Source organism: Ambystoma mexicanum, chromosome 9 (genome assembly GCF_040938575.1).
Source record: "Ambystoma mexicanum isolate Mex_15411 chromosome 9, UKY_AmexF1_1, whole genome shotgun sequence".
Lineage (NCBI taxonomy): Eukaryota > Metazoa > Chordata > Amphibia > Caudata > Ambystomatidae > Ambystoma > Ambystoma mexicanum.
The window spans coordinates 275,630,269-275,648,608 of record NC_090931.1 but is presented as its reverse complement, the minus strand read 5'-3'; the positions used below and the strand labels follow the sequence as shown (position 1 = coordinate 275,648,608).

At 44.5% G+C, this 18,340-nt stretch overlaps 1 protein-coding gene across 7 annotated transcripts in view; it reads right to left on the bottom strand.

The window, feature by feature from the left end:
* The window catches only part of NF1 (neurofibromin 1), a 3,279,657-nt gene that overhangs the window by 868,165 nt on the left and 2,393,152 nt on the right, over window positions 1–18,340 (bottom strand). For all 7 annotated transcript variants that reach the window (XM_069614617.1, XM_069614618.1, XM_069614621.1 and 4 more), the window contains 2 exons: window positions 13,178–13,457; window positions 8,951–9,165 (listed from right to left, as the gene is read on the bottom strand). In XM_069614617.1, the coding sequence (XP_069470718.1) occupies window positions 8,951–9,165; window positions 13,178–13,457 (495 nt within the window). The remainder of the gene's footprint in view (window positions 1–8,950; window positions 9,166–13,177; window positions 13,458–18,340) is intronic.

Sequence of the window (18,340 nt, the reverse complement as noted above, 5' to 3'; positions counted from 1 at the left end):
AATTGCCTAAAAAAATTGCCATTTGAACGCAGGCACTAACAGTGAAATGCTTTACGGTGCTGGGCCCTTGTTAACAGCGAAACCCAGGTGCCATTTAACATCTGTGTCCTTTTCTGTCCGGCAACTGCTCTGAAGGTCAGCCAGTTTGAGTCATTATAGCCCAAAATTACAGGGGGGAGTGCTGAAGTCCAGTCAACTCAATGGTGTTATGGCACTACTTGTGTTTAATGCCTTTATTACGTATTGGTAATCGTCATTACTCCTAGCCCTATTCTTCCTCGTCTGTGTACTTGTGTATGAGGCAGTACTTGTGTATGAGGCACTCTGCCTCATACACAAGTACTGGGATGAGGTAGAGATACATGGAGGAATAGCCTGATTTAGCTACCTGTGATCTACATTACTCATAGTCCCACTCTTCCTCATCCCAGTACTTCACTATGTGGCAAGGAGCCCCATACTTAAGCTCTGGGCCAAGGAAGAGGAACGTGAAGGTAATTCTGGGCCAAGGAGCTGATTTTGGAGGATGGGGTAAAGGGTGGGAGGGAGAGGGGATGTGTGGGGGCGAGATTCTGTGATAAATCATAATGGTTGTCCATGTCCAGGCTAAGCAGGTATAATATGTCGAATTGGTGGCTAAAGAGGCATTTTGGTGCAGCCAGTCTAGACATTCCTCAGTTTGGTATGACTTTTTATTAACTGTGTATTTCTGATAAAGCAGTCCTGCTAAGTGTAATTACCTGCCTAGACTGGCATTTGGGTGCTGCCAGTCTAGACGTTTCTTACTGCGGCATTGTATATGTTTCTGGGCATCTGTGATAAAATTATATGATGTATGATATACGTCATTTAAAATACGCCTGTACACAAGTGTTTCTAAAGTGCAAACAGACAAGGGAGCGATGATAGAGGGAGGAGAAGACAAACGATCTTACTAGGCCTTGTGTCATTCAGATCTTGCAAGAGCGAGAATGAGAAATGCAAGGGGAAAGGGAGGGGGGAAGTGCAAGGAAGAGGGGAGGAGACAACAGGGCAGTACTGCTCCGAGTAAGTGCAGCCAGGGCAGTCCACTCTGTGTAGTGCAAGGAGAACAAGGGACTGTAGGGTTACAGTTACAGCCCCCAAGTGCGTGGTAGGCCCGGAGGCAGTGCAAGGGTGACTGATCAAGAAAGAGCCTGGACTCAGTGGGACTCTGATGGTAGCCAGGAAACTAGTCGGTGCAGCAGACAGGTAGGTCAGGTAGGTGAGCAGGGGAGGGAGAGAGAGAAAGCATAGGAGAAGATGAAAGTTGTGGGCTGCTTCAGGAACTTCAGGTGGTCCGCTAAACTTTGAGAGGGGCTGGGAGGCAATTCCAGAGGGAGTCACCTGCAGAGGAGAGAGATCCACCCCCCACTCTCTGCCTGGAGAAGCGTCTAACCCTTAGAGAGTTGGAGGAGCTGGGGGTAAGGGCCCTACAAGGAAGGTATTTTGGAAGAGAGCATTGGATGTAGTGTGGGCCCCGACCCCAGAAAGCCTTGTGGAAAATGCAAAGGGTCATGAACTTGATCCTTGCAGCCACCGGGAGCCAATGGAGAGATTTCAGGGCTGGAGAGATATTATCCCTGGGCTTGAGGCCAAGGATAAGTCTTGCAGTTCTGTTCTTGATTAGTTAAAGAGGGTGGAACATAGAGAAAGGCAGATTGAGAAAGAGGTTGTTGCAGTAGTCCAGGCTAGAGAGAAACAGGGCTCCGGAGACAGTGAGTTTCTGGGGAAACGTGAGAAAGGGAAGAGTCCCTTTGAGGAGGAGCAGCTGGTAGTGGGGCTTCTTGGCAACGTGCGAGATGTGAGGAAAGAAAGAGTGGAGTTGAAGATGTCACCAAGGTGTTTTGCCTCACAGGAAGGCGAAGGAAGAGGGCCCAAGGTGGGCGGCCAGAGTGAGAAAGGGAAAGCTGGGGTCCCAATGAGAAGGATCTCTGTCTTACTGGCATTAAGATCGTTGGAGGCGCACCAATCCTGAATCACAGATAGATAGTAAGGAATGAGCGAGAGAGTAGAGGAGCCTGAAGGAAAGCTGAGTGTCATCGCATAACACCAAAAGTTAGAGGAGAAGGTAGAGATCAGGTGGGCCAAAGGGGCCAAGTCAAGGTTGAAAATTCAGGGTGAGAGGATAGAGCCCTGGGGAATGCCACAGGTAGAGAGAGAGGTGGCAGAAAGAAAAGGACCAAGTTAGACCTGGGAGGGGCAGTCCAAGAAGAAGGAGGTCAACCACCCCAGGGCCTGATCTGTGATGCCCAGATTCTCACGTAGTCGATAGATCAGGATGGCGTGTTTGACTGTGTCAAAAGTAGAGGAAAGTTCAAGGTTAGAGCAGATCTTCACGGGTGTTCAGGAGAGCAGTTTCAGTGTCTCTGGCAGCTCTGAAGTAAGACTGATGGTCATGGAGACAACCAACAGATTAAGTGTGGAGTGTAAGCTGGGAGATGGCTAGCTTTTTGATGAGTTTGCCCAGGAAAGGGGTGATGGAGATTGGGTGATAGTTTGCTGGGCAGGTAGGATCGGCAGACGGCTTCTTGAGGAGTGGGCGCTCAAGGGAGTGCTTAAGGGGAGAGGGGAATGTTCCAGTGGCGAAAGAGTGATCACAGAAATCGGTCAAGGCTGTAGTGAGGGTGTCAACATGGTCCTTGATGGTTCTGGGGGAGCAGGGGAGCACTTGTTTGGATGACACTTTCATAGATAAGACTGTCTAGAAACCTTGTCAGTTGTTGTCAGAGAGCAAGAGGAGAAATCAGGGGGAGAGGTATGGATGGCCAGCAAGGGGCCGAGAGAAAGGAAGAGGAGATAGAGGACAGATGTCCTGAGTTTTAGCAGAGAAGTGAGAGTCCAGAGCATGGGAGGGAATAGGAGAGGTAGAGACAGCAACAGGATTGACCAGTTCCTTGCAGATTTTAAAGAGTTCAGCTGTGTTGTTAGAGGCTGCAGAGACCCGGGCTTGAATGTGTTCTCTCTTCTTGATGAGTCTCATTGCTTCAACTGACATTTTGGTGCAACCAGTTTAGGTATGTCTAAATGTGGCCTGGTATGCTTTACTGTAATGTTATTAGGTGTCTACACTGGTCTACATTGTGCAGCCACTGGAACATCTTTTCAATGTGGCATGGCATTTTTAATAGCAAAGCATTAATGTTTCTGTTCACTGTTGGTGACTTGCATGTAATGGATTGGTGTTACCCTACAAAACAATTGAAAGCACTCTGACTTTTTATCAAATCGTTGTGCTGTATATTGCATTAAAACACATATTTATATTTTTCTCTTAGTACAATGTGTGTGGCATACCCCTTCAGCAGCACGTTAATGTGTATTGTGCAAGCGTGATAATCTAGGCCGGCCCAGAGTGTGGCACGACCCGTGATTTTTTGCCAAGATGGGGGGGGGGCCCTCAGCATGGCCCCCACATTTTGTTACATGCCACTGTAAGTGCACCTGGGACGCCTTGCAGTAACGTGCACCATCCCGACCCTAGCGCACTCCTCATTCCACCAGGGTACCTCCTGTACTAAACCTTCCCCCTTTGTTATTTTATCCCAGTCATTGTGGTACATTTCTGTTCATCTTACCTTCCCTGTGCAAGTGGTAAGAATTCACATACTTCATTTGGGTTCTCTTCTTTTCTTGTATTGGTTGCCTCTACTCCCATCCAACAGATTAATTGTCCCTTCTTTTTCTAGGATAGCTGAGTTGGGGTTTTTCAAGAGGAAGATTAAGCCACCAGTTCAGGTATATCTCGGTTACATCTGTTTTACCCTGACCATTTCTTTCGCCTGAATTACTAAACCGTGTTATTTCTTTACAGAAGTGGTTGTAGCGGTGTGTTCTCCCGCTCTTAAGTGATTGGCCTCACTTGACTGTCTATTTAAGAACAGTCTGGGGGCATATCATTGAAAAGAGTTCAATCCCTCAACAGAGAGGAGGCCCTGGTTTTGGTCTACCTAGGGCTCTACAAGCAAGTTGGGTTTGGGTCTCTGTGGATTACCAGGCAATTCATCCGGGGAGTGACAGGAAAGCGGTCTACAAAGAGAATGCATACAAAGAACAGGGCTTAAACCATGATTAACAGTCATTTTGTGCATCAAAATGGCCTAAATGCTTTCCTGCAGAGAACACTGCCACTAGCAAGGCCATGATGCATCAAAAAGTATCATAAGACATGTTACAGAAAAAGAAAGGAAAAACTATGTTTTCCTGTAGTTCTTGCCTTAAAGTAGGAGTAGTTAGTACTTCTACTGAAAGGGTTTCATTATAGCGATAACTACCACTATGGGCACAGGCAGGGCAGATAGAGTGCAGCGAGTAGCTTGCGAGGACCCTGGCCCACCGACTCTCATGGCTATAGTCATCACTATTACCACAAAGGGATCCCCTCCGGAGTGGCAATAGTTGAAAGGTTTATTTTACAGTGGGAAAGAGGTTCCGGGTGAATGGCTTGTGCCTAGTCACCTATGGAGAAAAAAAAAAACATGGCACAGCCTGACAAATAGAAAAGGGAGGAGTCCCATTTGTATTTCCATGACAGGAGGCAGACGATGCAGGACCGTAGGAAAGAGGCAGGTAAGTGTGGCCGGGTGGCTGTCTGGACAGGGGAAAAAGAGTGGTGGTTGGGCGGGGGTAGGCAGATGGGGCGGGCAAAAAAACAAAGTGAGACACCTGGGAGGAGGGGCACTAGTAGCTGAAAGAACACAGGCAGTTACTCAGGACTTCTGCCTGCATTTCCGGTTACCTGACAAGTCAGAGCCTTTCCCTTTGGTGCTAATGGAGGACCCTGCTTGACCCAATAGCCGCAGGGGCTCAGTGGTGCATCCAAAATGATAGATGTAAAGCAGGTGATTGAGTTCAAAATGGCCTCCTCACCAAAAGATCGGATAGGGTCCACATCAATCAGCAGCTTTTCTACTGGGGCCCATTCAGGTCATTGGGAAAGTTGTAAAAAAAGAAATAATTTCCTAACTCTGACTCCATAATCTGACTGGATATACAATCATGTATAGCCAGATCAGCCACAGTCATGACCTCACTCTAGGTTGGATTTGGATTAGGGATGTATTGAGCTCCCTACCCAGTCTAAACCAGTTCCCAGCACACAACAGCTACTTCCGCAAAGAGCACAACCACATATGGGTGGCAGATGGACGCAAAAGACAGTGAGTCGGAAAAGATAGAGTTTAAACAAATTTGGCCACTGGGGAGGTAAAATAGCTAGCATGTGGTGAAAAATGTATGATGTGCAAGAGTGTACCCAAAAGTGTAAAAATAATGCACCACTGCCACCAGCCTTCCTGGGCCACACCGATTAAGGGCAAAATGCCCTTCAAGTTAACGGAATGGACAACACAAGGTTACCCAGCACAACAGTGCATAAGAGGAATTCGTGCTACACAATAGGCTTAAATAGGTTGCCCTGCAATGGCAGCCTTACAAACTCACCATTGCCCACAAAACAAAATGAGCTAAGCTAACGATTGAATTTAAAAAGCTCTCTCACTAAAAATAGTTCAGGATCACAAAACAGTCTGCAAACATCTGGACGGGAGGGGAGCGGGGGGAGCACTGAAAAAGATGGGAAAGCTGCAAAAAGAAACGCATTTCCTAACAGGCCCTCTTAAAGGGGAATTCCACCAGGATGTAGACAATGTGGTGGTCGTGGGGTAGGCGAAATGAATAGTCATCGCTGAAAGGATTCAATTTACTCATAACCAATGGCATTCTTCAGGGCAAGCCACCAGAGAATCGTTGTTTAGCCGGACATGTCATTTCAGAAGTGGAAAGAGGCTTAGTCCGACCCGAAAAGGGAGAGTGCGACTCAAACTGCTGGTCACATCCTTTCTGAATCAGACCTCAGCCTGCCAGTTACCTGGGGAGAAAAGAACACTCTCTGGGGGAACAACATGGAGGTCACCAACCAAATCTGTTTCTTCATCTCACATTGACGTGCAATGGTTGAGCAGAATGACGCTTTTATCAGAAAGTGCACATTTCTAACATTTGGGAAAAAAAACAATCACTGACAAGGACAGCTTTGACAACACGAATATTAATCACAATAAATAATTTATCAATAGCTTCACATTTGCAGAGATCAAAATGGAAAAGTGGCCTTGGTTGAACATACATTTTGGCGTAATTATTAACTGATTACAATAACCTAACTCAAGAGTGCTAATTTTATGTTGTTTTTTACAGGAATGAAAGGCTTTGCCATACCTGCTCATGTTCAAATGTACGACAGACGGGTTACACACAGATCTATGCAAGCAGAAATAGTAACACCTGGTTAACTTTCCAAAAGAGAGCTATAGGTTAAGGGGGCGAGAGATAGGTATTGACCATTCACACAGCACAAAGAACAGTCCTTTGGTGTTTCTAATATCTATTAGCCAACTAAGCAGCACTCACCATCGCCATCAGAACACTGAAATGCTGAGTCACGTCCACCCGATGCGAGACTGGCTTCCCTGCACCAGGCAGCTTTTCAGAGTTACCAATGTTTTATAGAATGGGGTTACAACATCTCACAAATGAATAAGATGTAGTACCTCGATTGTGCGCTATTTTATCGTTCACTCCTCTGGAGAATGATCGGCAGAGACAGGTACATGTGGCTTTCACTTCCTCAGCCCCTTCGGCAGGTTATGATAGGTCCCCATTTAGTGTTAGCTTTTTCATGTGCCTCATTACATAAACGTGATGGGTAAAAGCTGGAGAATTACAATGAGTTTCCCCCCCAGACCTACTAGCCTTCCACAGGGCTCACCTTTTTCTAAAATCCACCAATTTAAAATAATTAATATTAATTTCGTTGGTACTCCATCACTGCATAAGGACGAGACTGAACAAGAGGACTGCCCTAGCACCACTGGCCTTTTTGAAAGTCCATCATTGCCAAAATAGGAGAGCGGGGTGTCGGGGGGGGGGGGTAGGGGGGGCATTCCATGTGAGAGGCATCTATAACACCATCGGCTCCCAATTTTGCCCACTTCCAAGCATCTTGATTTCAGGAGTAACGAGTGATCAGCTCCTGCCTGAACAAGCTACTAATTAGAAGAACAGGCGATATGCTAGGTTGGCTTGCATGGTATTTTACCAATCAACAAACTAATATAGCTCCTTAAATGAGAACTGGCTCTGTCACTTATCCAATGCTAATAGAAATTCCCAGAACACAGGCACGCCAACAGGCAAATGGAGTGCTGCTAGTGGCGTGATCAACGAGGCTCACTTGGGATGCTCACCACCTAAACTGAGAACGTGCCCAGAGTTTTTTCCCCACTATCTAATGTTGCACTCTGCTTCTGTGCATTTACTTGACTGAATTGTACTTTATCATCCGGAAGATGAAAGGCTGAGCAAGTCGCAATTGACATGCGATTAAATAACCTGGTCCAACTGGGGTGTTACTAAATGTAATGTCTAAAAATGTCCCTTTGCCTTACCCCCCACCACCTCAGCCCCCATGTTTCTGCTCAAGAATAAATATTTTCTTCTACATATATTCGCCACTCTTTTTTCCTCAAATCCTTCTTAGTTTCCCTCCATTGTGTGGCACTGTACTCTGCTCATGCACCTTTTGCAACTCTCTGCAATCATTCTCCTCCACTTATTCCCGCACATTAAGCTTACACGTGTCTGTGCGCCACAGAAAACCCAACCCCATGCAGCTCTATGAAAGCCAATATAGTTTGTGGATTTCTATCTTACTATTTTTGACTGTTGACTTCTCTTGGCATTCACTTTCAAACATGAGAGGCTATGTTAAAGCCAGTAAAATCAATAGGCGTTTAGCCGTTAGGATTATTTTATCCCAAATATCATTTTATTTTAAATGTGCATGATTATCATCACACTAACAATTAACCAGGTCATTTTACAAGCATTTCCTTTGTCGGACTACATGGTTCTTTTATTAGTATTAAAGTAACACCTCGTAAGAGCATCCTCTCGCACTTCATCGTCCACCTCCAAACCATGGCATACTAAAAAGAAAAATGTGCAAGAGCGCATGCTCATATATTTTAATCACTCTTGACATGTAATTGCCTTTATCCTTTTGGCATACGTATCTGAGCTGCCAATGAAAAATAAAATGACTAGTAAAGGACATGCTGACAGAGCAGAATGCCTTTTACAATCCCTTCTGCTGATGCTAGAACGATCGCAATATACATTGGAAGGGGACCTAAATGCAGGAAAGATTGATGGCACCTAATCTGGCACGTCCAATGCCCCCTGCCAGAAACGAAAACCCTAGCTAGTTTCACCTTCCCCACTTTTCTAACCAGTATTTGTTCCCCATGTTTTCTAAAATGTAATGACATCTGTCACTTGCGTGGGCCCTCAACAGGAGCACGGTTGAATCGCGGGGAAATGTCATGAACTTCAATGGCATCTATCAAAGTTAGTGCCGCAAGAGCAATTCTAAAAGCAGTCGCCATGCACGTCGCTGATCAAACTCGTTTGATTTCACTCAAGCCTGGACAGTCTCCTTACAGTCGAGCTTTTGAAAAAAGATTAGCCAAGGGAGATGAAAGAGGTTATTCGGCAAACAAAAGCACAACATTGGTGGCCAGTGAGTATTGTTGACTTTCAGCGGAGCAGTACATGGCAACCACTATCTCAACCTCCCAGATACAAATGTATGCTCTTGGCAGCCTGCTATTGCTAGTCATGGGGCAAGTTATTGACATTCCATCTTTCTAACTTCAGCGCTTACTTTCGCTTGTCAGCTTGTGTCACATACAGTTACATTGTGGGATGAGAAACTCACCGGACTCCTCATGCTACTTCTTTTCAGGGGCTGAGCATTTACATTCTTAAACTTCGAAATGCATATGGAACCCACAAAAGTGTAATTCACAGATTAATCCACCATGCAATTAGATATTCAATTTAAATGACCGGTCTGTGTTTTTGTCTTTACCTCCATAATCTCCAGGAGGGCTTCAGTGACCGTCTCCAGTGATGTCAAGGCAAACGTTTCCCTCTCATACGAACCAGGCGAGAACGACCTATCCCGATAGCTGGATCTGAATGCAATCACAGCTGCCGATTTCACTTTGCTAATGCCAAATAACAAATAGAACTTAGGCAAGGAGAACTCGGTTAGACTGAGTCGCAAAACTTGTTTCGTCTCCTCTGTTTTGGAAAACAAAATAAAACAAAAGTAACTTTTCAATATGCAAATAGGAAATTAGTAGATCAATGGTTTTCTAGGCACAGATAAGTGAGAAACAAAGAGCAAATTAATAATTTCGAAAGGACTTCATTTCACTATGTTAATGACAACATGAGACAGAGGAACACTTACCCAGACAGCAATACCACTGAACGGGACAAAGAATTTACAAAAATCCAATATCTTATTCCTTACTATTAATGGTTTATGTATTGCTCACTCTCAGCCAAAACACACACCACCATCAATCTTATTTTTAACATTTTCCTTACTTAAGTTGTACTCCATTTGCAGAACTAGTTTTACTCACTACAAGAGGAGGTAACAAAAAAGCAGGATACAACCCAAGTAACATTGCCAAACCCTACACACCAGACACTCGTACATGGTATTCATGTGACTTCTGAGATACGGACAGAAATATGCACATTTCTTTTTTTTTTTTTTACAAGGAGTCAAGATTGAGCTGACTGCAGTAACCTTAACGTTTTCACTTTAAAAGTTTCTATAATTTACTTTTTGTAGTCATCTACCCTAAATCCCTGGAAAAAGAATGTTATGCCCATGCCTGAAAAAACTGGGATCTGACAGTATTTGTTTGTTCACCAGCGTGTTGACATCCTTAAAGGCTGTACAGTAATATCCCGAAAGTGTTTTATTTAGGGGAGGCGTCATCGAAAGCCCACACAAATATCATTGGCACTCATAGCACTACCATTATTAATTGTAGTACATTTCTACTGGTAGTAGTTGTAGGAGGACTTCTAGCAGTAGCACTGCTTCAAGTGGCAGTAGGCCCAGCAGCACTATTGTTACTACTGGTAGTAATATTAGCACTCCAGTGAAATGACATGCACTTCAAAGAGGAGCAATAGCAATCATATTATTGGTGGCGGAAGAAGTACGACTGGTAGTACTAGTAGCAGTAGCTGTAGTTGAAGCAGAGACCAGCTGTCTGATCCGGTCACCATGTAGGTACTTCCAGCCGGATGGTTGTAGTACAGAAGGTGAAAGGTTGTTTTACTATGAACATTTATAGGAGGTTTTAAAATTAGGGCAGACAGAGATACAGGGTAGATTTAATGAGTGTGTGTTTAGGGAAGTTTCCTCTTATTTACATTCTTTACTTAACTATTTATTCTTAGAAAATTAATCTGAACCCTTGTGAACATGGAGGGAGTGAGTAAGGAAACAGATTGGAGCAGCAATCCTCCAGTGGGGTGAAGTAGAATCCTGGTGGAATTCCAAAACTGCCTTTCATACTGAACGTTGATCAAGCAGGTTCTGTTTTTATGTGGTTGAGCCAATGATGCCCTGAGAGACATTTGAGAGGCAGATTTTAAAAAGAGGTCTAGCAGTAATCGTTGTGGGACAATGAGTTGAAGGATGAAAAAAAAACTATGTGCAAGAAATCAACTTTGTTGATAAAGAGTGTTTAGCAAAAACATTTAGCGCAGAGACTGGTTGGTGGAGTGCAGAAGAGGAGTGCAGTGAGAGAAATTACAATTGAACAATTCCATGGTTTAAAACACATGAATTAGGAATAACGGACCATGCATCTGTTGTGATGAATGGGGCAACATTGAATTGTAGAGTGTGAGTTTGAGTGGCTGTTGATAGTCGGTGTAGGTGGTGGTGCGCCAAGACACCATTGCTGTGGCTCTAGAGGAAAGACCCACAATGCATGTGAAACACTGGTCATTGTTTGCTGGCAGACCTTTGGAAAGCGCCACAGGTTGGTACACTGTGCTCGGTGTTCGAGTTTGAACCTGAATTAAGCGCAGGTCGTAGGATCACCGAACAACATCCACAGTATGATTTAACACTGCTATCTCGCTCGGAAAGCTCAAATAAAACTTTTTCTTGATCTTTTCCATACTCACACAGTAACATTAGAAGAAAACAACAGCTGATGGTTTGCAAGTAGTTAACAATATATTGCACCTTTTAGTCTACAATTGGAAAGACTTCCTCCAACTTCTAAAGGGAGAGACCCAATTACAGAATCTTGGTTCAAAGCCGAGGCTCACAGGTAAGAGGGTATTGAGGATTATAGTAAGGAAACCAAGGGGGTGAGGAGACATGATCTTTTAGTATCTATGTTTCTAGGTTACCTCTAGTTGTCACCAAAGCAAGTTGAGGAGGCATAGACACAACTAAGGGAATCTGTTCTTTTGATTTCATCCACTTCCCCTTTTCCCTTCTGGAGCTGAGTCTATACTTGATTTGTAAAGGTAGTTGCAGCCGAGACTCTGGTTGGGTTCAGTAGGGCTGGAAGCACCTGCAAGACATTCTGACTGGGGCCTGATCGCTTTCATATCGCATTTAGTAGTACTTTTAGTCGAACAAGTAGCTGTACTAATTTTAATAGTTTGACTAGTACTAGAAGTACACATTTTTGCAGGAATTATAGTAGTGGTACAATCCTAATATTAGTAGTATGAGTAGTGAGAACACGAATACTAGAATGGAGAGCATATGAACTAAGGTACTAAAACAACTAATAGTAGTAGAAGCGTAGAAGTTCCAACATCAGTAATAATAAAATGCAGTGTCCAACTACAATACGCCAGAATACATCTAGTAATAGCACTAGAAGCTCAAAAGGTAGAAGTAGGACATGCAAGTACAATAACAGCAGTAATATTAAAAGTCAGCAGTACTGTCCGTAATTGTAATGATAGACGTGCCAGAAGGACCTGGAGCAGTGGTATACATATAAGTAGTAGTCTTGGTACTACAATAGTACAAATGAGGGTAGGACAGGTTTTCAAGTTATTTATGGTTTATAAGAGGCAGAGAGACCCTGTGGAGTGCAGGCCAAGATGACCAAGTATATGCCTACAGATGTGGGGAAACAGGTTTGCAAAGTAAAGTAACTTTGGAATAAACAGGAGAGGAGGCAAGAATAGGACCTAGAGGAGGGAAATTAATGAGTCGGAATGTGAACCTCTTGGTGGAAATGACAGAAAATGCAACCTTTGCTGTATTAGTTAATCTACAGACTATACTGATGCTTCTCCTCGGACGTCTCTTCCTGTTCAGAGGCTGAAGAGTACTGAAAAAATGGATGACAGCTTAAGAGAGATATTAATCATTAATGGTAAAGGCACAGTGGACGGTAAAGATTAATGAGCCGAGAGAGATGGTGGAAGATGAGAACATGCACCTGAAAAAGCATTGTTTTACAAAAGCCCAAGACTACAGAGGAAGTGGCTATAAAAGGCAATCAAGAGAGACAAGCTCTGCTATTAGACAGCACAAAGAGGCAAATGGCAAGATTGTATTTTTTTGTGATATTAGGCTGCTGCAGAAAGGACACCATTCTTAAGTTCATGTTTGGGTTGCTCAAGTCAAGGTACGTTTCTCATAAAAATAATCGATTTGATCAGAGAAACTGCTTTATTACTGTACCAAAATGTAACAGTCATTACATAGAAAATTCAAGCATAGAAAATCAAACGAAATTACAGAGCAGTTATTCTAGGGTAGATAAGCCTCCAAGACTCTATACCAGACTTCTCCCTACACATGTATATCAAACAGGATCTAATCAAAAAACGAATTCCATTCAACAGAGTCCTGCATTTGTGGAATTCTGGAAGCATGTTGCACATGCAGCCAAAGTATCAGAGACAAAGTACCAGGTGTGCTATGTTCTTCCATTTTTTAAATCGTTTGTGTGGGTGGCTCTTCATTCATGTGACATTCACAGTTTTTTTAGAGCTTTATAAAAAATCTATATATTCTGCAAGCTCCACATATAGAGCTACATTCTATATTGTTTGCAATGGTGCGACAAGATATGCTAACTCTCAAGGTTGGGTGGAAATATTCAGACTGCATCTATCACAGTCTACATATCTTAACTCCAAGTCACGGCAGTCTAAATAATACACAGTTAACTTGTACATAATTTAGAATTAAGAGAACTCACACCAGATTGGTAAGTGTTAAAATCCTTCAACTTACCGCTGAAGTTAAGCTGCGAACAAGTGCATAGGGAGTGAATTATATTAATAACTAGTCCATGGGTGGAAGCTCGAAGTGACAGAGGTCCAGTGGCTACTAACAAAGTGACAACATGGAAAAGGTAGGGAAGGTGTGCTGCCACATCCAGAGAGTTGTTGAAGGACAGCATCAGCATATAACGAGCGAGGATGGCAATATCATCCCACATCAAGTGCTGTTCAAGTGTAGGCGTGGGAGACAAGCAGGTTTTGTCAATTAATTTACACATTCTTCCAATCACCTGAAAAAAAGCACACACAAAAAAAGGTATTACTTGATTTAAACCCATGCAAACATAGACCTGCAATTAAACAGTTCCATTTTGAATAGTATGACGAGAAAAGGCAACAAATCACTAAGTTTGTTTGTTTATTTTATTTATAAGGCGCTCCAGACCCGGGAGTAAAAGGGCGCTTAAAGATAGGTTACAAGGCATTGTAAATAAAAATTACAATGATACATTTGTAAAGTAATGTACAGTATATACAGTCAGAGGTAATTGGACATACAGTTGCGGCATTTATGCATGAGCAAAATATACAGTTTGTGATGGGCTAAGTCAAACTAAGGTTGGTCTGTTTTACATGGGTTAACAAAGGAAAAACCCGTGCAACTCCTAAACCTCAGTACGAGGTGGGAGGAGGCACAAGCACATGGCTAGGAGCACATGTGAAGGTCAGTGAACGAATATGAGGGACTGAGATCAACACTGTGGGAGGATTGGATAGGCATTTCCAGAGAATCAGTCTGCAGGGAGACAAGAACAACCTGTTCTGTGGTTCTGCCTAATGACATGGGACCAACTTCCAAGAAACAAATACCAGAGCGAGAACTATCCAGATCTCATGGAGCAAAAACTCCAGTCCGCCCCAGCTGCGCACTTGAGGAGGCACAAAAAAACCTACAGGCTGGTATTGGACCAACCCGGTGAACTTAAAAAGGAGGGTGCAGGAAACATAAGAGACACAAAATGTGGAGCCCTATGGCATCAATACTGCTGGTATTTAGGATGTGATTTTGTTACGAAGAATTGATGTTTATAACTTAGTAGCCTGCTTACTCAGGCTTCCAGAAGGAATTTAGTGGGAAATGTGGTAGGTCAGAAGAAGGAGGCGGACAACGAGGTGGCATTTCAACCTGTGATTTTATTTTAAAAAATAACCAAAAGGCCTACCTATCCCTAACAAAAAGGGTTTTTCCCTACCTAACAGAAATCTAACTAAGGTGCTCGTCATCAGTGAGGTAGTCCAAATCAAAACAGTCCATCCTCCGCACAAAACCTACCCTACGCTGATCCTAACACTAAGGGTTGCATTTACAAACAAAACAAAAAGGGGTTCCAGGAGAATGACTCCATTCCTGGCCTTCTCGGCATTAATCGTCCTAGATAGTTCCTTGTGATGTAGTTAATTAGTTCCTGTAATTCCTCAAAAGGGACTCTCACACTTACTTCAGGTATCCCGTCTTGACTCATTCACAGTTCCTGGTTTCCCCACTCTAGGGTCTATGGCCTCTATTCCTTTGCATTTCCTTTGTATCAATATCTCTCTCACTTGTTTCCATGGAGACCAGTGTCCTCTTCTACTACTTTGTTAACTTCTAAGTATTTCTGCTCCTCTCTACTTAATTGTCATCCCAACCACTAACACAAGTATTACTAGTCTTGACTGTCTTCACTATCTTTACTGCCTTTATAATCACTGGGACGAGTGTGAGGAGATACTTGTTGCTACTGTTACAGTTACTGGGACAAGTATCATGAATCTCTCCATATTCGTTAAGTACTCTGCTGTTTTTACAGTTACTGAGACGAGTATGATGAATCTCTGGTATTTGTGATACTCTCTGCGGTTTAGTGCCTGCTCATGGCCCCTGCCGGGTCTCCCGCCACTTCCGTTACCTCTTGCTTATCAGATTGGCGTCACCAGTTCTTTCTGTGGGGTCATGATCATGCTGTGCCGGTAAAAGCTTCCAGCTTCATTTCCTTCTCTGCTTCGCTCTCCGGCTCTGCAGAGTTTTCTGCTGGATGGTCTCATTGTCGAACTACGCAAACACAACAGCAAACAGTGATCTGTTCAGGTTGTTTCTTGAGGTAGTGATGGTCTGAGGGGCTCATAGGAAAGTGGGGCAGGGAAAACCTTCAAGGAACGGAATTCCAGGGGGTTCTCCCCCTTTGAGGTCCCACTGACCGGCACCCCTAAGGGCAATGTTGCATAGTGGGCTTACCTCCCTAGTCTCACAGGGAAAATCGCCCCTTTGAATCGTCACAGTAAATATATGCTTCTGTAGCACTTCTTAGTTATTCCAAATTACACATTCAAGGTTTCTAGCCAAGCTTTAGTACTATTGTGCTGTTCATAACATTTAATCAGTTCGTCTTTGATTTTTAATTTTTTCTGACGTTTCCTCATATTTGGGATGAGAATTTTCCTATTGAAATTCATTCTATTACACTTGATCATAAAAAGCTATTTTGGTGCATATCTGATGTTTGTAACTGCAACACATTTAACACAAATTGGCTTCTTGGAAAGCCAGAGGATAAGCGAGATCCACTCACATCCCACTGCAAACAAACGTACAATAAGAAATAGTTTGACCTGGCACAATCTGTACATTCTTCATTAGGATCAAGCCTTTAGCTTAGAAAAGACATAATAAATATCTATATTTGTGCATTCAAGCAGTGAAACGCGTTTTGAGGATGTAAATGTCAGACATTGAAAAAGCCAGCAACAGAAATAGACTTTTCAGTTTTCTATCTGCTTTATGGTATTGTGCTTTGAATTAACCAGATGCTGTATTAACCTACCATAGGAGTGAGTTTTATGCAGAAGGTACAAGTTATTTAACTGGAACTCTTGTTCTCCAGCATGGGTCTTGCATGAATTCACATGCCCATGAATATTACCAGGCATCAGGCTTAAACCAAAACTGCTTGTCTCCTCTATAGCCCATCAGTGTCCTTTGGGTCATACTGCCCACAGCCAATGACACTTGTCCTCCTAAGCTCCACCCCTGGTGGCCATCTTCAGATTTAATAGCGCATGCAAAGTGACAGTATGAACCAAGAGGAGCCAGAGAGTGGAAGGAGGGAGGGTTCACATGTGACGACAGAACCTTCGGCATGAAGGATGGATGAGTTTGCAGAGCCACCTTAGTGCTGTGGAAGGACAAACACAGAGGCTTACAGGCAAGGGCCTGTACCTCCCCTACCCGCCTAGCCGAGGTGATGGCCTCCAGGAAAGCAGTGTACCACGATAGAAATTTCAAAGCTACACGATGCATTGGTTCAAACTGAGGCCCCACTTGTTTAGACAGCACTACTTCAGTTCCCACTCCGGTGCAAGAGCTTTTACCATTGGGAATGTTCTGAAGAGACCCTTGAACTCCTTAACGAACCTGTGCGACCACAGGGAAAGCTTGGCTGAAACCCTTCTGTACCAAGATATGGCGACCAGGTGGACCTTGATAGATGCATGTGCAGCCAGACTTCGCTGGTGAGAGCAGGTACAGGAGGAGCTGAGGGGCAGTCACGCTGTGATGAAATCTTCAGCGTCTGGCACCACTTTGTAAAGCTCTTCCACTTGTGCCTGTAGCAAGTCAAGGTAGGGGGGGCCCTGGCCCTAGCCAGAATCTTTTTGCATTCCAAAAGGTAGCAAATAGTATCCAAATTCCAAGGCTGCAGGAGCCAGGCTGCGAGGTTCAGTGACGCTGGGTCGTGGAGCAGGATTGAACCTCCTCCTCTGGAGAGGTTGGGAAGTGGAGGCAGTTGGATGGCCGGAACCACTGTCACATGAAGAAGGTACGAGTACCAGATTTGCCTTGGCCACAGCAGTGCAATGAGAATCATGCTGCTGTGGCAACGTCTGGGTGTGTTGTGCACATGTTGTAGCAGCGGAATTGAAGGGAAAGCGTACAGGAAGAGACGCCTCCCAGGGGAACGAGAAGACATCCCCCAAGCTCGACTGAGATCTACTGGCAAACTTCTGACATTTGGAGTTGGCAGCTGTCACGAAGAGGTCGATCTGAGAAAGACCCCATTCGCTGAAGAGGCACGACACTTGGGTTTGCTGAAGCTCCCATCCATGGCAGGACCGCAGCTCCCTGTTGAGAGTCCACAATGGTGTTCTTGACACCTGCCAGGTGAAAAGGGACGAGAAAAATGAGCTGAAGAAAGGCACAGTGCCAGAGAGACTGGGCTTCTAGGGAGAGAGTGGGGCAGCGTGTCCCGTCTGGTTTGCTCATGTAAAATATGGCAGTGGTGTTGTCTGCAGACCCTCACCACCGTTCCCTGAGCAGAGGCCGGAAAGACTCGAGGGCCCAGAAGACCACCCGCAGCTCCAGGATGTTTATGTGCAACTTCTTTTCTTTCAAGAGCCAGAGGCCTCTGGCGTGACAATGTCCTGTGCGGGCGTGCCAACCATCCAAAGGAATTGGTCATGACTGTAGCCTGGTACAGAAGGATCTGAAAGTGAGCTCTCTGAATGAGGTGTGGACGAGCTGACCACCATTTCAGGGTTTGACGGAATGCCTGATTGAGGGAGATCTTGTATGTCCATGTGCCTGTGACATGCTGCCGCCTGGCATCCAGAAATTCTTGAAGGGGTTTCATCCGGAGCCTGCAAAAGGGGACCAGATGGATGCAGGAGACATTGAACCCAGCAGGGACTTCATTGACCGGACTGATGGAGCGGCAGCTGCAGACACCATTGGATCTTTTCCAGGATGGCCTTCACCCTCACTTCTGAGGGAGTCGCCAGACACAAGACTGTGTTGAGTCATGCACCCAGGAACAGAGCTTTCTGAGATGGCACTACGCAGGACTTCTGATAGTTGATCAAGCCAAGCAACGTCAGAAGTTGAATGGTTTCCGCTGTGAGCTGGGTTGCCAGAGCGTGGGGGCGGGACCGAATGAGCAAATCATTCAGGTATGGGGAGATGTGGATTTACTTGTGGTGTAGATGTGCTTCCACTGGGGGCAAGCATTTGGTGAGGAAGAGCCGCTATCAGGCCAAAGGTAAGGGCTTTGAACTGGTAATGTCGCCCCTGGAAGACACAAACGGAGGAACTTCCAGTGTTTGCAATGAAAGGGGATGTGCAAGTACACGCCCTCCAAGTTGA